General features: G+C 36.7%; 1 protein-coding gene across 2 annotated transcripts in view; it reads left to right on the top strand.

Moving 5' to 3' along the window:
• Nucleotides 1-2,167: 2,167 nt before the first annotated feature.
• LOC131029981 (cysteine synthase, chloroplastic/chromoplastic) overlaps nucleotides 2,168-24,244 on the top strand; it is a 219,795-nt gene continuing 197,718 nt past the window's right edge. The window contains exons 1-5 of one of the 2 annotated variants that reach the window (XM_057960665.2): nucleotides 2,168-2,563; nucleotides 6,477-6,586; nucleotides 6,687-6,744; nucleotides 6,982-7,245; nucleotides 7,368-7,505. In XM_057960665.2, the coding sequence (XP_057816648.1) occupies nucleotides 2,288-2,563; nucleotides 6,477-6,586; nucleotides 6,687-6,744; nucleotides 6,982-7,245; nucleotides 7,368-7,505 (846 nt within the window). In that variant the 5' untranslated portion in view covers nucleotides 2,168-2,287. The remainder of the gene's footprint in view (nucleotides 2,564-6,476; nucleotides 6,587-6,686; nucleotides 6,745-6,981; nucleotides 7,246-7,367; nucleotides 7,506-24,244) is intronic. The other variant, XM_059213320.1, reaches the window with a different exon arrangement.

The raw sequence follows: 24,244 nt of genomic DNA, 5'->3' as shown, positions 1-24,244 counted from the left end.
TGCATTGGGGGAATCAACATATTATTGTTTGTAGGGTGGTTTTCCATATAAGCTGAATTATTCTCATATTCCATAAAAAGCCTTTTGAGAACAACCCTAAATATTTTTTGATATTCTTGAGTCATAAGGATTGCACCTTTTAAATTCAAGTGTTTTCTTTTGGATGATGTAGACTTGTTCCCCTTGTAATGCAAATGTCTATCTTTATTTGGAATTTTCCCTAACTAAAGCTAGTCACTGAAGATATTGCAATGAAGAGTTGTGCATATTTTCATAAGAAGTTCCATAGGCACCAATGATTTCACAAATATTATAAAACCTTTGGATTCATTATTAAAATTGAAAGAGCTCATTGAGCTTTGCCACTCAGCGTAGTTGAGTGAATTAAAATCTCAAATAGATCAATGAACTAATGCACTCCTTTCTTGAAAAAATAATGAGATTGATCAGGAAAAATAATCGCAAGCAATTGAACATGGTTGCAAAACTAAATCCATGTTGAAGAGATTCTTTCCAATTAAAATTTTTTAGACTTGTTGCTAGGCCTTCAAATTGATTTTAAAGGAAAAGAAGCTCTTATAGGAAGAATGGAGCCATCAAAATCTTATCAAACCACCCACCCTTTGTCACTTGTTATTTTTAGCCCCAAGAGAAATATGATGATGAACCAAGACTTTTCAAGGTTCATCACCCCCACCACTCTTATGATCCATTTAGTTGATAAACAAGTCACTTGAGTCCCAAGATACAATAATCCCAACCCACCCTTAGTCCTAGCTTGTATGTAGTGTAACCAAGATAAAGCTTGAAAGTTATATTTTCCATCCCAATTTGTCCATAAGAATTGCTGAACAATTTTGTTTAGCTCATCATAGCTTCTTTTGGAAGACATCCAACAGGAAGAGTAATAAACATGAGAAGCCAATTTTTTTTTGTTAACAACTTGAATTTTGCTGGTAAGTGAAAGATATTTATTTCTAATTAAAGACCTTATTTTTTTAGTTTAGTTATAAACCAATTCCACATATCAGTTAAAGAGACCCCCAAACGAAAGGGGTTACCCAAGTATCTAGTAATTTGTCCATGTCTAATTTGCTTCCATTCTTTGGGGATCCAACAAAGAACAAGATCCAATTTAATCATGCAAGATTCTATTTTATGGTGCACAAGTTTGAAACTAGAAACAAGGTATGGTATAGATCAAGAACTTCCAAAACATTATTAATTTTAGATTTAGAATTTTTAATAACCAACAAGCTGTCATCAATAAAATAGGAGTTAAGCACCACTCCATTATTAAGAATGTCAATGCCTCTAATTAGATTCTTTTGATTAAATTTCTATAGCAAATACCAAAGAGCATATGCAACAAGCACATAAAGAAAGGGTGAAAGAGGACAATCCTGTCTGATAGACTGTTGTAGAGTAAATGAATTAGTGAGAGAGCCATTGATAACAAGTTGAGCATTTACATCCTGGAACAACATACGAACATTTTAATAGATTTTGGACCAAAGCTCAACCATTGAAGCATTTAGATAATAAATCTGCACCTCATTCGATCATAAGCCTTATCAAATTCAAGGTTCACAAGCAAAGCATTCTACCTTGATTGTTGCATCCACTCACAAGTTTCCTAGACAAGAATTAAGTTATCAAGAATGAAATGAAGGATCTGCCTAAGAACCTAGTTTGTTCAAGTCTAACTATTCCCTTGGCCACATGTTCAATTCTTGAAGCTAAGGCCTTAAGAATGATTTTATAAGACATATCTAGCAATACGATAGAACACTATCTTGTAAGAGTCCTCATTTTTATCGTTAAGAAGAAGCTTAATTAAGCCTTTATTAATACGAAGACTTAATAATCCTTGCCTCAAAGATTCTAAATGAACAAAATAAAAATCATCCTTAATTAAATCCACACTAATTTGATAAAATTCAATAGAAAATCCATCAATCCTTAAACTTTTGTTAAGGACCATAGAAAATACAACAAATTCCAAATCCTCTATGAAAAGATCCCAAAGCTCCTATTATTTAGACTATTTATCCTAAATGTGTCTAAAGATTTTATTTTCCCTTCCGAAAATAATTTGTTTATTTAATGTCTTAAAAGGGCAAGCAAACGTACATAAATATTTCCCAAATAACAAATAGAGGGAATCTAAAAGCCGTAAAGTAATAAATCCGAAAAAGAGATAACCTTCCTTCGTTTCAAATTATCGACCGATACAGTTCTCTCCCAACAAAGCACGTTACAGTACAGAAATCGAATTCAAGCTGGCATGGCTGCGGCCTTGCAGGCTCAGGTTCAATTCCCACTAAGTGTGGGGGGTATGACAGACTTCTCTCTTCTGCCTTCATATAGTAAATTCACGGGCTCCCACCTTCTCGTTTCCCGCTCTCTTATCAAATTTAGAGGACGCCTCCTTATCTTATTTAACAGTAAGGAAAATAAGATTAAGGTATCAGCTAGCAGACGTACAGGCCCAACCAAGGTGGCTTCCTTGGATTTACATGCTCAAGTTAATGGAGTCAATATTGCTGAAGATGCCACACAGGTATGCATTCTCGTTCGTCCATGTAAACTACACATGTAGAACTCTTTTTGTTGGTAAATTCCCTTGTGTTTTTGGGTAACCTTCTGTTTAGTTGCTTTGGCATCTCCGGGACCTAGTTCGATTTCAAAATTTTAGAATGTCTCCTGGCATTTGAACCTTGAGCTTTGTTATGAAAAGTGGAGGTGCTTTTATCACCTTGGGCCGGTCCTATATGGTTAATAAAAATTGAAATATACAATGTTCACTTGCATATCCAAATTTGGCTTGCTTGATCAATACATGCGACCTGGTAAGGTTCCATCGCCTACTGCTTAAGTAACGAAGCTTGCATTCAGCTTATAGCCATTTAGGGCATTTGTTTGTCATATTTTGGCATCCACGTTTTTTTCAAACTTGAAACAGAACAACCAATTGAAATTTTTTAAGGAATTATACAATGCCCGTTTAGTTTAAGTCAGTACACGGAATGGTGGAACTTCTGGAAACTTTTGTGGCAAACTTGGAAAGGTTCCCTGCAGTTCTTACGCAGTTTCCAGAAATATTAGACGGGTTAGTTCAGGCTTGTACAGAATTCCCCAAAATTTCAAATATCCAATCCTGTTTCTTGGAGTATCCCAAAAAATATGATAATGTTTTCAAGACTTTTAAGAAGTTTTCACTACTCTCAGACATTTCCTGCTGGTTTCTTGTTTCCCTTCATTTCCTTAGGAAGCCTATTCCAAAGTTTATACTGTAAGCCGAGTTTGCTTTCACCACTTATAATGTTCACATTTCCGAAGTTACCAAGTACTCTTTTCTGCTTTTTGGTGGGACATAGGTAAGACGACTTGCCAGTTAAAATAAATGTTCATTTAGCTTTAACTTTCAATTCTGAGATATAATAAGCCATAAACAATATAGTATCAAAAACATGTTCACATGCACAACCACACATATAGTTTATTTTATAACATGGAGATGCATTAGATGTTTGAATAATTTCTGTTTTCATAGACGATGGAATCAAAAAGTCTTTGTAAAAATATTAGTTAGTGTGTAAGATTAGGGCGATTGGTATCCGTGTTATTGCTGTGTGCTCTTACTTTCATTTACCTGTAAGTAGCGTTGGTAGTAGAAACTGTACTTGGTTGGGATCTATACTTATCTATACCCTAAATCTGCATTTTCTATTTTACTCTAGGTTGATCATCTTATCCTTAGGACATTTACTTCACATAGGATTTGTTCCCTATTTTAGTGAAAACCTTTATTTAGATCTTTACCTGTTTGTTTACCCCATCTCTTTAGCATTGCCTCTCCATTCAACTATTTGTAATTACTGCAAGTAAAAAAGACAGAGTATTTCTATTGTGGAAAAAATAGAAGATTGAAGGAACAAAAATTGACTTAGAATTTACCATGTTGAGAGGTGTTCTACAATTTAAGTCAGGGGATGAGGGCAGGCTGTAAGGGTGTCATTCTGCAAGGTCAATAAGCATTTATTCACCTCATGAAAGTAAAACAAAAAACTAAATATCGCATTCATACCACATTTAGCTTCAGGTTTAATTAGTTTAGATTACGTTGAACAAGGGGTGTTGTATAAGCTATACTTACACGTATCTTTGGATAATACAGAAAAACTAAAAATAAAAATATAGTTTTACACAATTTAAAAAGGCTAGAGTAAATAAAAAGTAAATTTACATTTACAAACATATCAAGGATGTTCAAATCTATGCCACAATGAAACAAAAAGTAGATTTACATTTGAAAGAGGCCGAGAAACTAAAATAGATATACATTTATAAACTGATTAATTTAATTCAAATTTACTCGGCTTGTATGCTGTAAGATAATAAATGAAAGGTAAACCAATATATAGAAAGGTAAACATTTGATTTAAAATAATCTATGAAAAGCCAGATGAACATTTCTGTAAATGAAAGAAAGATAGAGGTGTGCTGTAAAATAATAGTTTTTAAGTACTTGCCATAAACTTTTTTCAGTTTGCCTTAGCGTGTAAACATACATTTATGTTCTCAGCATGTGAGTAAATTATAAACCGACAGTCACAAAATTAAGAAAATTAAAATAGGAACAGCAAAAGATGACCAGCTCTCGGTTTTTATTTGGAGTTTTCTTCAAAACTAAAAATTAAAGCGAATCATGATTACATTGTGGAAATGTTTACCTCAAAATTTCATCTAAAAAACATTCTCTTACATTGCTCATAAATTCTTTTCCCACTTTTTAAGATATTTGCTCTGAAATTGATACCTCTTGGTGTTTAAGATCTATCTCCATTTAAGATATTTGAGTTACTAATATCCCAGATTTTTATGCTTTGAAATTGATACCTCTTGGTGTTTAACAAATATCTCTATTAAGATATTTGAGGTAGTAATATCCCAGATTTTCAAATCCGCATCTAGTTTTCATGGCCAATGATGATTATACAAGCAATAAAGTGACTTTATTCACACACAACTACCAAATTATGGATAAGCTTGTGCAGCCAGTCATAAATTCTAGTAGTATTAAGAACCTGATTTCCTAGAAGCTAGTGGAAGAGTAGTAGCTATGAACTCAATGCAGCGACTTAGATGACTGAAAGAGGAAAATCTAAACATGGTACATTACTTTTTTTATTGAAACATTGAATGATATAGTTGAAAGAAAGTTGCGTGTTGTGCTTTTATTTTGGGTACTCTCCACATGAATAATTGCAAAATTCATCTTTGATGAATATCAAAGAGACTTATCGTGTGTTCATGAAGGGAAAGGCTTATGTCCATTTTTCCATGAAGTTTTAGGGATAGGAAATGGGAGGATTATTGACCCAATTTTGGAGATGGTGTTTGACAATGTAAATTTTACATACATATATAGAATAAAAACTAGAGAGGGGTTTGGGGGGCAGAGATCCTTGTGGGGTCAAGGGTTAATGCCCCTAGTGCATTCCCTATCATGATACGTAGGGTCAAGGGGCAAAGACCTTAACACAAAGCCCAAATTAATGTCTTCGAGGCCACATGGACCTTCATGGCGTATTGATTTTCTTAATTTTATTATTATATTTTTTCCAACACTAGGTCTTCGTTATTTTTGACCTTATATATATATATATCGAGCTCTTTCAGCTTAGTGCCAAGGACTGAGGAGTATCCATTCTCTCACATTCATCGAATGACATATATTAGTTGATAAATTCTATGGATTTAAAATTGATATATACCCCAAGGAGAAAAGTTTCAAAGAATCAGTTTTTCAAATAATGTTTGTGGGAAGAGAAAATTATAAGGAATAAATCAAAACAGATTAATTTCGGATGGTCTACTAAGCAAGAAAGGCAGGGATTTATGGTAGATTATCTGGGAAAAAATAAATTTATGCTATGCAACTTGGTTGAGGGAAAATTTTAGGGCCAGACAATGTTTTCGTAGTCATATGAAGGCATTTAAAACATTAGTGTCTTTTCAGAAACATTTATAAACCTGGAAAATTTGTGTTCTTACAATATTCTTACTGTATGAGATTGACTGTTGTTAGTCGATGAAATTTATTCTGGGTATGAAGGCAGGACTTGGAAATAAATTGATTGTTAGTAACAACATCGAGATATCACCTGACATATATCTAGTCATTTGATCTTTGTTTCAGTTAGGAAATTAATTTTATTGTTTCATAAATTAATGTATGTATGCCCTGAGAATTGTTTTTAACAGGAGTAATGGACCTATATTCCATAATAATGGAACAGATAATATAGTATTAGGTTTAGATTTTGACGATAGGGAGGTCGCTGGTTGATATGACATTCTGAACCTTGTATTTCCAATTCAATATACAATATTATTATATTAATCATCATAATCATAAAATGCTTGTAAGCCGTATATGCTCTGTTACTTATATCTTAATATTTGGTCAGCTGATTGGAAAGACACCCATGGTTTATCTGAACACTGTTGTTAAGGGATGTGTAGCAAATATTGCTGCAAAGCTTGAATTCATGGAGCCTTGCTTTAGTGCAAAGGCCAGGTGAATGCTTTTATTTGTATTTGGTGGCTTGTATTTGGATTTGGTTGATTAAAGTATAGAATAAAGAGCGAACTTAACTAGCAACCTTCTATTCCTGCAGAACTGCCCATGGTATGATATCTGATGCTGAACTGAAGGGAGTGATTGCTTCTAGAAAGGTGAGTTTCTTTTGTAAGGTCTTGTTTTGGAATGCATTTGCATTTCTTTTGTATAGATAGCTTACTGGCATCACAGAGGTGATTTTTGCTGGACCTTTACTTGAAATGAGTGGCTTTTAAATTCTGTGCAGCTTTGATGTCTTAAGTTTTAGACTTTTTGCTTTGGAAATTAGTAAATTACTATTTTTCGTCTTTGTTTAGAATTTGTACAAGAGGACTGATATAGTTACGTTGCAGACTATTCTTGTAGAGCCAACTACTGGTGATACAGGAATGGGTCTTGCATTTATTGCTGCTGCAAAGGGGTATAAACTCATTTTAACAATGCCTTCATCCACAAGTCTGGAGCGACAAATTGTATTACGTGATTTGGGAGCAGAGATCATTCTTACAGATCCAGCTAAGGGAATGATTGGAGCAATTGAGAAGGCTGAGAAAATCCTGGCTAAAACACCAAATGCATGCATGCTTCAACAATTTGAGAACCCTGCAAATCCTGAGGTACTAGCTTCTGGATAAACTGAGTCCTGATTGATATTAAAAAAATTCTAGCTGTGCCACTGATGTATTCCTGGTATTCTTAGTTGATACTCTATACTGATCTATTTTTTGCTTTAATGTAGATCCATTTTGAGACAACAGGTCCAGAAATTTGGGAGGATACTAGGGGTAAGATAGATATATTGGTTGTAGGAATTGGAACTGGTGGTACTATCACTGGGGTTGGCCGTTATTTGAAAAGTAAAAATCCAGACATCAAGGTATGACCAACAATATGAATGATCTTGACTATTGGATTCCATTTTTTTGATGCAAAATATTCAATTGAATATAGGTTTTACAAAGAAATTCTACTTGAACAATATTTATGAGTGCAAGAAGGGAGTTGTTTGTGTTCATGTTTTCATTTGCTGTGAAAAGGATTCCTCTCAATTTGTAATCGAAGTAGCTTCTATAGTGTATGTACACACAGGTTGCCTTTCAGATTACAAGCATTTGTTTGCTAGTAAAATTTGTTATCCACCATCAAAACTTGAGTTTAGTGCTCCCTGAGGACGCGTCCCTTTCCCTAGAAACCCCCTTTCCTACAGTAGATTTTTTGGGGATGCAAGGACACCTAGGAAACGTCCACGTTCCTTCCCCATCCCATTTCCATGCAAAAAATAGAAAATGTTTCCGAAACACCCCTGAATGTGCAGGGGATGTTAGGGATTGGCTAGCCGTTCTTGAGATGGCTAGGGGAAGTCCAAGAGTCCCTTGACTGTCCCGGGAGCAGCCAGCTGTCCCCTATGGCCCAACACATTTTAAGTTTAGTTTAAAAAAATGCATTTTTTTTATAATTAAAAAAAAAGGATGTGCGGGCCCACAGGGACCCCCTACGCCTTTAAACAATAACCAAACCTAATTCACCTATCAAAACAAGAAAAAATAAAAAGCCTCTCATTTTAACATTTGCAAATTTGTGTTGAAGAGCAGCAAGAGAAGAGCAGTAGTTGAAAGAGGAGAGAACAGCAGTTGAAAGAGAAGATTAGATCATTAAATCCACTACATCAGAGGTAAGTTCCAATTGTTCGTATATTGCAGAGAGGAATTGGTCCACGTATAGCTTCATCCAATCAGTCAAGAGGAACAACCTTACCTCTAGACGATCGAAGAAGTTGGTGGTTGTACATAGTGCCTTGCAGCTATAGGATCCACAAACTCCTGCATATCGTCAGACTCTAGCCTTACATTGGGATGTTGATCCCAAATATGCTATACTGATTGATGAGGTGTTGACATGAGAGGGATTGGTTGGGGTTCCATTGCCTGAGATAGCCCCTTACATTGGTAGTGACTCAGACTAGAGCTCTGATTTTGATACGAACCGAACAGTTTGCATTTGTTGATTAAGGACAGCCATATATTTTCTATGTTTTGTCATTTTATAGTTGAAATTTGCAGCATTTGGGCATTTTGTTATAATTCTGATATAATATATATGTACATTGACAATGAAAGCATTTAAATTATGTTGATTTGTTTGTTTATTCTTATGTGAAATCTCAATTGAAGTCTAATGTCATGTATTAAGCTTCTATAATGTCTATGATGAATTCTTTATCAATGTAATGGTGTAATTTTAAAAAAAAATCTTATTTTTTAATAGCTGTCCCTTGCTGTCCTCTAAAAAATGGCCAAAAAGTACTCCATACCAGAAACACGTGCCACTGTCCCTTGCCATCCCTGTCCCTAAAACTTGTGGGAGCATAGCTCGGGTTAGAACTAATACTGAGGCTTGAAATAATAACATTCAAAACTGATTACAATCCGAAAGGAAGATGCCACATTAGACCTCTCAATGTGGCCGTTTATCCCAGTCCTAGGCAAAATCCATCTCCACAAGATTAATATGGATCAAAGCTTCAAACATGAATGCGAAGATTTTGCTCCTTAAACCTGTTTTCTTCATCATATTTGCTTTTCAAACATGTTGAAATCTTTTCAAGCTCTATTTGGATTCCTTATTTAAAACACATATAATACACACTTTTGTACTAATCCGTTGTATTTGTGGTTAATGTTTAAAACATAATTAAATGGTTTATAGCATTTTTATAAGCAGAACATTCTAAACTAAAACTTTTTAAAGTATGATGCAACTTCTTAGATTCGTTATGTGTTTATAAAAGTTATTTTAAGTAAAGGTAGGCTTTTAGGCCATTACTAAGCGAGACATCAATTAGGTGTATGGGATTCCCCTTACGCAAGCATTTCCCAAGGAAATTGTTTATCCATTTACCTTGTAGTGTTCAATGATGTGTACAACATTACTCTCCAGATTTGAACCTGTGATCTCTGTTATAGACAAATTTGATACGTGCTGTAAGGATCAAGTCAAAGTCTTAGCATCCTCATACTTCTTCACATCACTGAACCATCTGTAGTATGGTTGACTATGAGCTCTGAAGGTGGTCCCAATCGAAGGATTTACTGTTTTGATGCTAATGTATAAATTTATTTAATATTTCCAAATTCTCGAGTCTTATATCTTTATGAAACATGCGAGTGAAAGAGACTAAAAGAACTAAAGATTATTTCAATTGCAATTATCTCTAATATTTGATTTTAGAGATGAATGATAAGGTGAGTCATATATTCAAATATATATATCAGATTAAATATGATCTCATATGTATAAATATTTTTAAAACTACAAAAAACATCATAACATGCACAAAAGTAGTTTCATTTTAAGTGTATTAGATGGATTTTATAATAGAAAGGCCAGCAGATATATGCAGCCTGAGAATAGTAAAGAGTAATGCATATCAATGCTACCATGACAAGCCGGCCCATATAAATAATCACATTAAAGATACAAAAGTGTGAAGGTGAAAAATATATAAGCTCCATATCCAAAGGGTCTGTTAGCTCCAAGGGCAGAACAAATAAATTAACATTAAATAAAATGTGCCTTTGACCATGCAAAAGCATTAGCTACACTAGGCGGAGGAGGATCATCCTTTGACGTAAGATTCCTCATAGTGGCAGTTTCTCTAAAGCTGGGGAGTCTCCTATCCATCTTATGCTCCAGTGTGCATAGGAGTCACAGAAACAACCTCTCCACCCGACCTGGGCATAGATTTCACTCAGCTCAGCAATGAGAAGGCACGATAGCAGTAGCACTGACAAACTTGCTTGATGATATGGTTAGGTGTCTGTCTCTGTTAAAATACCTAAAGAAAGCACCGTTGTGTTAAATATTAGAATTCTAATATCATCTGGGCTGGAATAAATCAGTTATAAAGAAATAAATTAGTCATTTAGGGATTTGTCAATTGTACAACAACATTTTTCTGTCAATTATGTGGGTATAAATTAATACATTAGTTACACATGGGTTCTGCTTCCAGAAATATACAGCCAGCACTTATGTGCCATTTTTTGTGGAACAAATCAACTATTCATTATTTTGACATAAGTTCCACAGCTAATTATTATAATCATTTCTCCATCTAGTAAGTATATATCAGTTGCAGCAAACTAACCATTCATGTGGCAAATTTTTTTTATAGTCAGTTACATTAAGGTTGTCATTGGTGGGAGCCATTTATGGCCTCAAAGCTTTAAATAAAATTTTGTACTTTTGGACTGGAATATGTTTGAGCAAAGCTCTGTGGTAGGACTTTTCTTGGCCCAATCCAGCACACATATAGCTCTTGTGGTATCATAGCACTCTTCTACCCTTGTGGGTGGAGACTAACAGCGGCAATTTTTTTGGAAGAACTTAAATGTGTATAAGCCCTCATCAATCAAGAACTGGGTGTATGGGAAACATATAATTACAAATCTGCTGAAGGTATTTCTTTTTCAGAATATTTTTTTCATGATATAAAGAGATGCCTCTTGGGACTTCAGGGTTCTAAAATGGAGGCTACAATGAAGGATGGGAATAGTTGAGTCATTGAATTTATTGGCAGTTATATATGCTCGAACGATAGTCCTTATGAACGTGAGGTTGGAAAGTAAGATGGAACTGAAATCTTGCTCAATTGTTGTGGTCAATGACCCCTTTGAGTTGTTCCAAGAGATACAGTTATTCTATTGGATGATCTCATAAAGTCACCAAGCACTTGTGATGGAGAGGTGGGAATAATTGTGTTGGCTAATCTTCTTCCACATGGATATGCCATTAGAAAGCACTTTCAGATATTAAGTGAAGGAACTTGTTGATGGGTGTTTTGTGACCTAATCACACATCACCCCATTCCAAATGGGGACTTGTTGTGACCTTTTTCACACATCGCCCCATTGCAAATGGGGACCCTCTCTTTTCCTTCTTTCTAGGGTTTTTGTTAGTGTCCCGTGGCCTTCTGCTTTAGTTTTGTCAAGCCTTGCTCAGTTTTGAACAATTCAAGTCCTAAGGATTGAAAGTTATTTTTTGCAAACCAAGTGATTCTAGAGTCAGGATACCGTCAGAATGCTTAGAAAGGCCAGAGGACGAAGATCGCAATAGATTTGGACGAATTTGGACAACTTTCTATTTAGAAAGTTTGCTTTTTTGCTTTTTCCTATTTTTTAGGAAGTTTTGTTTTTGGCACTTTCAGCCCGGTCCTCGGTATGGCTATTTTTAGAAAGTTTTTCCTATTTTTCAGGGATGCCTGCTTTTTGCTTTTTCGGGATGGGAATCTAGGGTTTGCACTTACACCACTGACCAGCTTTGACCGGGACTCAAAAATTCCAAGTTTTGACCTAAAAAGCTAAATCCCTAGATTTTAGGCTTTTTGCTTTTTCGGGATGGGAATCTAGGGTTTGCACTGATACCACTGGCCTGCTTCGATCGTGATTGAAAATTTTCAAATTTTGACCCAAAAAGCTAAGTTCCTATATTTTAGGGGGTCATGGCACATTCAAAGGATAACCAGCTCGAAAAATCATCTAATTTTGGAATGTCATCCTCAAATGTCCTGAAATTTGGCTAAGTCTGGAATGTCATCCTGATCCTGAAATTTGACTAAGTCTGGAAAATTGAAGAATCCTCCAAAAACTAGATTCTGCATTAAAACTCCTGGAGGTCTGAAACCACTCTCAAACATCTTGACAATATATATGAAATATAACTTAAAGTATACACTTATACTTAAATGTTATATTTCATATATTGTCCGCCCTCTTGAGAGCCTTCAAAAGTCCGCCTTGAAGAGAGAGCTCTAAACTCCGCCTTGGTTGAGGTCTGTCCAAACTCCGCCCTATGTTGAGAGATGCCTAAAGTCCGCCTTGGAAAGGTCATCTCAAACTCCGCCCTTGGTGATATGTTCAAAACTCCGCCATGTCTTGTGGACTCTCCAAAGTCCGCCTAAACTTGTTGGTGAAGATGGTAAGGACATCAAAACTCCGCCCAAGCATGTCAAGTGGTGGTCATGCCTCTTAAACTCTGCCCTATGCCTTGTGGAGTGAGAAAAGAAGATGTAGGAGCCTTGTCAAAACTCCCAACTATGCATGAGACCCTCCAAAAGTCCGCCATGTAGAGGTTAAGTTAGAAGTCCACTCTTGGTGGAGGTAACACCAAAGTCCACCCAAAACTTGATAGTCATGGCATCCTCTAAACTCAGCCATACCTTAGGGTAGAGCCCAAAGTCTGCCATGTAAAGGTTAAGTTGGGGAGGCCATGAAGGGAAGCTTTCAAACCCTGCCCTTTGACTTGGGGTCACATCAAGAAAGTCCACCCTATGCCTTAGTAGCCCTTGGTGCTAAGCATAATGTTGAAGAGCCTTATGAAAACTCCGTCCTAGGCCTTGAAAAGATTGTGAGAGAGGTTCAAGAACTCTGCCCTCCAAGCAAGTTGCTAGACCTTCAAACTCCGCCCTAGTAGTCATCCTCCCAAAGTCCGCCTTGAAGAGGGAAAGGGAAGGTCCGCCTTGGTGGAGGTAGCATCAAAGTCCGCTGTATGGAGGCCTTCCTAAACTTCGCCATGCCTTGGAGAGGTAAGGAAAGTCCACCCAAGTTTGAGGAAGATGAAGGTTAGCCTCCAAAAGTCCGCCTACACATAAAAGTCAAACAAAATCAACGAAAATACAAGTGATGTCATGAAAATCCTTCAAGATTTCGAACTTAAATCCAAAATAGAAAGTTTTCAAAAGGAGAATATTGGAAGATTGATAAGGGTTTTGAACTTAAATCCAAAATAGAAAGTTTTCAAAATGAGAATATTGGAAGATTGATAAGGATTTCGAACTGAAATCCAAAATGGAAAGTTTTTTTAAAGAGAATATTGGAAGATTAATAAATATTTCGAGCTTATAGCCAAATTGGAAACTTTTGGAAGATATTTTCTTCGAATTTGGAAACATGACAACACTTTCCTAAAAAATGAAGTTAAAATTGGAAACAGGAGTTGGAAGATTTTAAGGGTTTCTGATTGAGGATTTAACTTTATTTACAAATACTTCGTTGTAAACTTCATTTCTACACCAAGAAGTTCAAAAATATTAAGGAGAGCATAGTAAAATATTTTCAGTTTGAAGATCATCTGGAGAAAGTTTTGGATAGTGCTAGAAGTTGGATAAACTCTTTTTTGACAAAAGTTTCACAGATTTTTGGAGAACGACAACCAATATAAGGAAGAATTATTGAATCTCTCCTGAATTTTTGAGTATTTTTGAAGGTGAAATTAAATTCATGATGCAGATTTATGTATTTTCTGAGTTTTTCCAGAGTTTGAGAAATGATTTTTAGTGAATTTGTTCGAATTTCTAAGGGAGGAAAATCATTTTTTTTGGGTAAGTATAAGAAATTTTCGGAGTTATAACACTTGGTGTTGGATTGTGATCACAGTTATCTTGAAGGTTGGAGAATTTACATGTGAAAATCCCATTCTCATGGCTAAGTATGAAAATGAAATAAAATCTCCGAACACTTAGCCATTCATAGCCTCAATTTTCTTTAATCTAAGATAGATTTTTTTTAACTTATTTTCCTTTGGTTTTATAGGTCGCAAGAGGAAATAGAAGCGGGATCATCATAGAGATCGCAGCTGGAATTACAAGCCAATCAGAGGATTGAGGACAAGTTCACGAGCAAAGTTCATCTGAGCGTGGAGATACCCAAAATTTGACTAATTATGAGAAAATTCCAATTTCCTCAATATTATGATGTCTGGGTATTGAGAGGGAGGGCATGATCACAACGAATGCCTGAACAACTTGATCCCATCATTTCATATTTGCAAGGAGTTATCTAGAGCTTTTACCCTCCTCCCACGCAACATAAATTGGCAGCTGAAGGCAGGATCATCATAGAAAACACAAATGAAGTTTCAAGACAAATTCAGAATTGAAGACAGGACCACGAGCAAGGTTCGTCCAAGCATAGAGAGGGCCAAAATTTGGCTAAGTATGAGAAATACTTCATGAAGGGATTTCTTCTCCAAATTCGAGGCACTTGAAAGAATCTCAAGGCATCAAGAAAGAAAAGTTCTCAAACTTGGTGAAAATATGGAAAAGTTAAATAAATTTCCGACTTATTGAAGGATTTCATCTCCTGAAGAAATAAAAAAAAGACAAGCTCCCAAGTAGAATCAAATGGCAACAAGAAGGAATCAAATTTCCATACTTAGACGATTTCTTGACACAAATTGGAGAATTCAAGGAAGTCATCCAACACACTGAGGTGGCACCTCGTCATCTTCCAACCAATTAGATTGCTCCAAGTCAGCATGTCCAGGTTCAATGAACTTGACTTATCCAGAAGCTTCTAGAAGGGCACACTTCACAATGCAACAACCTTCTATTTTCATTGATGGTTCATATTTAGCAAGAAAGACAAGTGTCCCAAATATAATTTTCTCATTGGTCGAGGGTCATTAGTTTTGGGAAACCCTAATTAGGGTTTGTAGCTTTCAATATGGGCCCTTGATCATTGTTTGATCTCGGCCATTCATTTATTTTTGAGAAACTATATAAGGCTACCTCCTCTCATTTGGAGAGTGTGAGGCTTTTTGATGTATTGTTGCTTAAGGTCATTTCCAGATAATATATTGCATGTGCGCTGCTTTGTAATCCCTATTGTTTGAATGATTTGCATGGTTTCAATTTCCTCAACACTTATTTAGAATTAATTTAGATTTGCTTTCATTGTTGTTAATTTGAATGAAGGATTTGATAAGTGTCAATTGATGGTGTATCTCTGCTCATACTTTTGGTAAATGGATGATTTCCATCTTATCGTGCAAAGTTAGTCTGAGCCCGTCCTCTGTGCATCCCAACATCTCGATCATAAGCACAACCCATCGAAGATCACACCGACTTTGTGTAGTTGTCCCTAGTGTGGCGAAGCAAGGTTTGGTTTCTCGAGAGTACCCAGTTGATACCGTCTCCAGAATTCGTAGGATTAGATTAGCCTTCTCAAACCCTATCCCTTTTTCCCTTCCTTTTGAAAGTCTAAATCCTAGAAAATCCAAAAAAAAGAAGAGCCTAAAATTGCTAAATCCATCTAAATCCAGCAGTTCAAGATACTTGTTAAACGTAAGTCCCCCTTGAGATTTTCAGCATACACTACCCAAGAAGCTATTCCACTAAAGTCGCTTGTTTGCACATATAGATCTTGGAATCAGTAGTGATTTTTCAGGAGAGGATAGAATACCTTTGGGTATCCTATCCTAATGTTTGGTAGATGATAAAACAGACACCAACAGGACCCCCTACTTTTTAGGTCCTCTTGGTCTTTTGGTTTTGGTTCTTTGGGTCTTTTCATAGCAATCCCTTTGGTCTCCCCGGTTTGCAAGTGTTTTTGATGAATTCTGATTAGGTGCGCAAGTGTTTTGAGCAAATTTGACCAAGTCTAGAACACATTTTATCTATTTTAGGGTTTTGCCCTTCAAACTTAGATTTGAGGTCATTTCCTTAGGGTTTTGGAAAATTTGAACATGGCAATGAAGTCAGGACCCTTCAAGGAAGCTTCTAGTGAAATTTGAGTACTTACTATTTTTAGTAAGTTTCACTACGTCCCAGATTGGCCTAATTTTGCCAAAAATCAAACTTACTATTTTTAGTAAGTGTCACCTTGCCCCGGTTTGCCCTAATATGATGTTTGAAAGCACTTACTATTTTTAGTAAGTCTATTTTTGGCAGCTCCATTTCAGGTAGTGGCCAGGACACTGAAAGTAGAGCATTCCTGAAAATCCAAGTCTAAATCCAAAAAGTTGAAAAAGCAGGCAATTGATTAAAAAAAATGGCTAAGTATGAAATTCTTTCTTGAAGTGGAAAAAGCATGAAAATCTTCTAAGGAAAGAAAAATTCACTTCATTCCAAAAGTGGCATCCAAATTCAGGTGGTGAGCAAAACTGTCTAGGGCAAGGAAATTTCCTAAACTTCACAAAAATCCTTCATCCTTGCCAAATTTGCCCAAGTATGAGATAGGGCACCAAAACAAGGTAGAGGAGGAATTTTCCTCTAAGTTGAAAATTCCTCCACAAGGTGAAATTAGTGCTCTAGACTAGATATGGGCGTTGGAAAGAGGTCAAGGAGGAATTTCTTGAAGCATCCAAAAATCATCCTCTTAGTGGAATTAGCGCCCAAGATGAAGAGGGGGTGCCAAAAGGGCATGGTGGAGGAAAAGTCAAAATTCCTCCATCATATCCAAATTCCGCCCAAGTTGAGATATGGATGCCAAATAGAGGATAGGGAGGAATTTCCCTCCAAAGAACAAAATCTTGCACCAAGTGAAATTTCTGTCCAAGACTGGAAGAGGGCGTCAAATGAGGGTCGTGGAGGAATTTACTCCTTCAAAGCAAATTCCTCCTGCATGCGGAATCAATGCCCAAACAGGTGATGGGGCACCAAAAAGAAGAAGTTGAGGAATTCCAAGTTTTTTGCAAACTCCTTCATTGAGGATAAATAGCGCCCAAGAAAGAGGTTATAGCACCCAAACAAGGTCAGGGAGGAATTTTCTTCCAAATATGAAATTCCTTCACCAAGGACAAAATTGGGAAAAGAATTCATGGTCAGAGAAAAAATCCAAAATTTCTTCCCAAGGAGAAAATTACGCCCAAGATGAAGAAATTCCAAGGTACGAGAAAAATTTGACTAAGAGAATTTTCTCTCTCCTAAATTCCATAGCTCAAGATGGAAAAAATTCCTTAAAAATTGAAAAAGTGATTGATTGATCAAAATATCTCCTTCAAGACAAGATGTGCACAAGAACACGAGAAAATTCCTTCAGGATAAAAATTCTCTCTGCATTTTCTCTCTCCTAAAATTCTAGATGAACGGGATTCTTGCCGAAGTAGATAAAATTGTCAAAATTTTTGAGGAAGTAAAATCTTTAAAATATCTTTATGCATCCAGAATGGAAAGATTTTCCCAATTAACGAGTTGGCCACATGCAAAGGGAATATTCTGCATTTATGACGCAACTCGATTTTTTTTAGAAATTTCCATTTTTGAACTCCACATTGATGGCGGGACCCGTTTGCCTGGCGAGTTGTCAAAGGAAACATGATGCATTTTAAATGCAATTGTCAATTTTAACCTTTCGCCAACTTAGCAACTTGGTAAGAGATTTCTATTTAAACAACGAATTAGAATTCATTTCTCACAACGCTTATTGGAGAAATTCGAAGTTAGAGAGAGGTGGAGAAAAGTCAGAAGGGAAGAATTTATTATTTTTCTAAAAGTTCTTGTTATCAAAGGTTTTATTTTATTCCAAGTTTGGAATTTACAGGCTAGAATTCCTTTTCCATTGTTTTATTAAATTCTTTATGATGATTTTAATGTTATTTATTTTGTTTTGTAGGAATGGCGGAATCTAGCAAGGTTGCAAAGACTTCCCGATAGGCGCAGATCAAGAATGAACTAAAAGGATTCCTTCCAGAATAAAAGATTATTTCAAAGTCTAAGGAAGTCAGTGACACCAACTTAGGAACTTTCCAGCTTGGAGAATTTCAAAACAGTGTTTTTGGAATGACAGTACGTGCTCCATCAGCCATTGCTACTAAGATTGTCAAAAGTGAGACTGTTGTGGCTGCTGGTTTCCCTCCAGTCGTCCAATGCTCGGAGCCGATTATGGAATGTGCAAAACACAATAATGCCAAGAGGAGTAATTTTGGCATCGGATGGGAAGCTTTTGGCCAAACTGATAGCTGAATAAATTGGAGATATTTGGAATTCCGGCATACCAATCCATGACTTACAGAACCAAAGAGAGAGCAGCGATGATCTATGATGCTGGCATCAAAAGATGTGCTGGAATAATTAACAAGGTCTGGATGCAAAAGCCAAAATTGCATATTTCCAAGATGCCCAAGAAGATCACAAGTTTTGACTTCAAGCAAGAGTATGCCGACCTTGTGTTGATGTTAAGTAGAATTATGGGATGTCCACATGCCTTCATATTCTAAACTTGGATGTTTTTCTTCATCAATGAAGTAATGGAAGGCAATGGAATAGTAGATTGGGCAAGATTGATCAACCACTACTTGCATTAGTAGTTGAAAAATTTGAAGGAGAAGTAAACCCAATCCTTTTACATGAGTTCATATGTCATCTACTCACTGGCAAGAATGGGAAAATTCGATGGCTTGCCAGGAAAGGGATCCATGGGATATGGACCAGGACAGTTGAAAGTCCATGCGTGCTATCCACAATTGCACTTGTATATACTACTTCTTACAAGTTAGTCAGCAACACCTTTACAATGCACATAACCAGGTTGTTACAAGGTGGACTCCATACAAGGTTGTCGCAAGAAGCCGGAAAGTTGATACAAAAGTTCGGAGCCTGGTACATTCAATTTCCAAAGTTTACCTACATCTGAGTCCAAGGGTTTTCTTTTCAGCCGCATAAGCTACCAAGGTATCCAACGAACAAGATGGTGCTATTGGAGCTTATTGGGTAGTTAACCGCCTATGACAAAATCTAAAAGAAGAAGAAGCTGTTAATTGAATTTCTAATTGTCCTAGGTGATTATGCAAAAATGTGTCTAACATTGGCAAGAGTTGAAAAGTTCGTGGATGAATTGTTATTTTATCACCTTGTTGTGAGGTATTCACACATCGCCCCATCGCAAATGGGGACCCCCACTTTTTTCCTGCTTTCTAGGTAGTGTTTGATGTCTTTAGCTATTAGCCTTTGCATTAGAGGGGTATAGGTCGTCAAGAAGTCAAGAGTCAAATGTGTGGTCTTGCATGACTGCGAAGTAAGTGTTGGTGTAAATAATTATTCATCATGGATATAATTACACTTTACTTAAGTTTACTTAGGTACATGCATTTCATAGTAGTTTGGGTATGAGACACTTGGGTGTTTGTGCCACATTGGGATAGTGTGTGTAGGAGAATTTCCACCTTTTATGGTGTGATCTTGTTGTTACACTCCACATTCAGTGGGTGATCCACCTCATGTGGAATATTATATTGTTTCTCCTACCTACCCACACCTATTTCCTACCTACCCTTGTTTCTTATTGAGCCACATGTCATGTTTGTGTGCTCACATATCCATATAGCCTTGCCTATATAAGCAGGCTCATATTCATTGTATGTAACGATTGATGATCCAGTTGATCAATATTTTCATCTTGATAGAATACGGTTTATTTCTATCATATATTTTGTCTTTCTTATTTGTGCTTTCCATTGCCTCTTGATCTTGGCAAAATCTCACATGGTATCAGAGCCATTAGAGTGTCATTGGTTTGCCAATTGAGAGAAATTTGATGCTATTTGGGGTTTGCATTTTGGAGCTTTCTATTGCAGGTTATTATTGAAGCTTGATGGATCAAATCTGAGGTCACCATTGGATTGAGGAGGTCCAAAAAAGTCAGTTTTGCCTTTTGTTTCATCAAAATCGGACTTCGAAGGCCAAATCTAGAGGCATTTGAAGTTTGACGTTGTGGCGGAAATTTTCCAGAAATTATAATTTTGCAGGCAATTTTCAAATACCGATATCTCACTCATCCGGACTCGTTTTTTCGAGCAATTTTTTTTGTTTTGGGGTAGAATTTCGTGATCTGTACAGTGGTGCAGGAGTTTTCTGATTTTTGGATACAGGTTTTTCGGAAATCATGAAATCCCAATTTTTACAATTTTGGAGGCTTCGTTTGGGCTCATATGGACTCCTTTTTAGGTGCTGTTTTTTTGAAAGTGCATATTTTTTCATCTACTTTCATAATCTGCCATCTGTTTGTAGTGATTTTAAGTAGAAATTGTACTTTCAGTATTTGGCCATTTTTGGCATATTTGGTACTTGCATTTTGCTTGGATCTCAGTTTAGATCAGTAGTAGTATTTGTTGAAGTCTCTTAGATCTCATTTTGAGAAGTTGTAAATTGAAATCAGAAGTCCATTTTGCCCTGTTTTGCAAGTGGCCCATTGTATACACACTAAGTATAAAGTGCCAAAATCACCATTTTGGGGGGATTTCTTGATTGAGTATTTTGGGGGGGGGTGTCGTATGATTGTGCCTCTCTCTATCTTGTGCTTTTTCATTTGGTGCTATGGGTTCTCCTAAATTTCCACTTTTAACTCCTCATAATTATGCATCATGGAAAATTAAGGCATGGAGTAAACTAATGGAAAAAGGACTCATTCATTATGTAAATGAAACTATTACAGCACCACTTGATCCTAAGGCTGATCCTAATGCTCAAATTGAATGGCTTACTAATAATGCTATGGCACTTGGAACTCTTAGAAAGTATGTATTAGATGACCTCATTTTTCACATTGATAAGTGTACAACAATTAAAGAGGCTTGGGATATTTTTAAGAAATTGTATGGTCAAGTTGATGAGATTAAGGGCTACAAGCTTGATAGTGAACTCACAACTTTGGATCCCAAGGATTTTGATACAATCCAAGATTATGTCACAAAAGCAACGGAGTTAAGAGCAAAGCTAAAGAATTGTGGAATTGACAAAAAGGATGCTCAATTGGTTTATAACTTGTTGGACAAGCTTCCTTCAGAGTATGCAGCCTTTGTATCTAGCTTTCACACCCATAGGTTAGCTCAAGGTTCCTCATACACTTCTCCCTCATTTGATTCATTCACGGAGATGTTGATACTTGAGCAATCTAAGTTGACCACAATGGGGATTCTCAAATCTTCAAAGTCACGAGCTTTGGTGGCTAACAAAGGGAATCAAAGTAATCAAGGAAAAGGTAAGAATCAAAAGCAACCTAAGTCTAAACCACAACAAGATGGAGCACAATCTTCCTCTCCACAACAAGGCGATTCACCATTCTCACCTAAGAGGAAATCATATAAGGACAATCTTTTTTGTGGATATTGCAAGAAGTCAGGACATGATGAACATCATTGTTATAAGAAGGATATTGATGAGTTGAAGAATCTTCTTGAGAAGAATAGAATCAACCTACCTTCTAGAATGTCTACATGGGCTTCTTCTTCCAAGGATAAAGGAAAGGATCACTCTTTTGGGACAGATAAAGGAAAGGGACAAGCTCTTTGTGCTACTACAAGTCATGATTCAGGGTGATGGCTTCTAGATTCAGGGGCTTCTCATCATATGGCATCTTCGCAGTCTATGTTTTCTACATTTGAGCCTTGCCACATGTCGCAGATTTTGATGGGCAATCATACATACATGGATGTGATTGGGAAAGGATCTATTGCCATTGGGGATAACTCCTTCAATGATGTGTTGTGTGTACCCCACTTGACAAATAATCTTCTTTCCATCTATCAAATCACACATGGGGCAACTAGGAAAACTATGGAGTTCACACCTGATTCAGTTATCATTAGAGACTTGGAGAGTGGAGCTATCATTGCGACTGGAGTGGTTGATCATGCATCTCGGTTGTACTCTTTTTTTGATTTTGGTCCTATTGATGAGGTTGATTCTTCCTATGTTGATGATTCAGATTTTGAGGAGAACTTTGGGCATTTGAACTTGGGGATTCTCACATGTGACCCCATTCTTGAGCCTTGCATTTCATCTCCTTCTATTGATATCACACCACCTATTGCACCTGATGATGCAGCTAGTGCGATAGTTTTGCCTTTTTATGATTCAGTGCAGCAGGATATTTCATGTCTTCCAGCTTCAATTGATTGGGATGCCTACTTGACAGACATTGCAGGTTTGTTTGTGGACTCCTACATTGCAGATTTGGGAGACACCATTCATGACATTCATCTTCTCTTTGATGAAGATGATCCTTCTTTGATTGTTGCGAGGGATAACTCTGACCCTCTCGTGCATTCTCTACATGATCAATCTTTAGAGGTTGACATGATTGTGGATAATTTTGTACAACACTTGGAGGAGGTCTCTTTATCTTTTGAGGAGACATATGAGTCTTTGGATATTGTTCTACATTCATCTCCACTAGATCTTGGAGTGCTTTTTTCAGCAGTGTGGCACAATTTACCACCTTTGGAGGGGGTACCTTTCAGCATCGACATGGGGACACTTGAGCAATTTTCAGAGATTCCTTTCATCGTGAGTATTTTTGCTTCATCTTTCCTTCATGGTTGGGGAGACTTCATGGATACACCTTTGGTTTTGTTTCTTCCTAAGGGGAGGAATGTTGTTCGACGTTCATGGAGCAGTTTCTTCATTCATCTTCGAGCTTCTATCATTGGTGTAGATTCCACATTGAGGGGGGGCTTCCTAGCTTCTCTTCTTCTCTCATATGGGGGGGACTTTTTCCTCACATGGGGTTTTGTCCTTCACATACTTCTATGAGAGTTCTTTGTATCTAGTTTTTCATCTCTCTTTTGGGTGAGGGTTTTTTCCCATTGGGTTTTTCTCTCTTTCCCTGCTTTGTGAGAGATTTCATTGCATTGGTTTGCATGCATTTGCATTTGTACATGGGTACCTAACATGGCCTCGTAGTCGGGACCCATCTTGCATTGCTTAGTTGCATTGTAAACTTAAGTGCATTCCCCTAAGTTGCACTTAAGGGGGGGTGTTGGTGTAAATAATTATTCATCATGGATATTATTACACTTTACTTAAGTTTACTTAGGTACATGCATTTCATAGTAGTTTGGGTATGAGACACTTGGGTGTTTGTGCCACATTGGGATAGTGTGTGTAGGAGAATTTTCACCTTTTATGGTGTGATCTTGTTGTTACACTCCACATTCAATGGGTGATCCACCTCATGTGGAATATTATATTGTTTCTCCTACCTACCCACACCTATTTCCTACCTACCCTTGTTTCTTATTGAGCCACATGTCATGTTTGTGTGCTCACATATCCATATAGCCTTGCCTATATAAGCAGGCCCATATTCATTGTATGTAGCGATTGATGATCCAGTTGATCAGTATTTTCATCTTGATAGAATACAGTTTATTTCTATCATATATTTTGTCTCTCTTATTTGTGCTTTCCATTGCCTCTTGATCTTGGCAAAATCTCACAGAAAGTAAGTTTGCAAAGTCTAGAATCTAGATATCATGATTAGCCTTTGCATTAGAGGGGTACAGGTCGTCAAGAAGTCAAGAGTCAGATGTGTGTTCTTGCATGAGTGTGAAGTGAGTAAGTTTACAAAGTCTAGATATGATGAGTTCAACCACGAGTGAAGAAAGATTGCTAGTTAGAGGGTCACTTCAATTACTCTTCTTGAGGAGTGAACTTCAATTCACGTGCATCCCTTGTAGAGCGAACTTCTTATACCTCTCCTATAGAGCGAAAATTCATCCTAAGACTACATGATGAGCATTGCACGATGTTGAAAGAAAGCAAAGGCGAGTCAGGGCTTTCACTTTAGGAGCATGACCTCAAGAGCATACTTCATTATCATCACTTTTGGAGCGAATTCCTTTGAAAAGCCTTGGAGTGATTGAATGAAGATAGTGAGCATGGTTTTGATTTCAGATCACCTCTTCTTGAGAGCAAAGCAAACTTCATGAGCTCCATGATAGGAGCGAATTTTGCATTCATGAGGAAAATTTGACATGGTTTTGTGAATGAAGACCTAAAAAACCTAAGGATTGAATTGATGTTGCAATGAAGTGATTGAGAGAAAAGTTCGTTTTAGTTTG

The sequence above is a fragment of the Cryptomeria japonica genome, chromosome 10, assembly GCF_030272615.1.
Source record: "Cryptomeria japonica chromosome 10, Sugi_1.0, whole genome shotgun sequence".
Taxonomy (NCBI): domain Eukaryota; kingdom Viridiplantae; phylum Streptophyta; class Pinopsida; order Cupressales; family Cupressaceae; genus Cryptomeria; species Cryptomeria japonica.
This window is presented reverse-complemented; position numbering and strand designations above follow the sequence as displayed.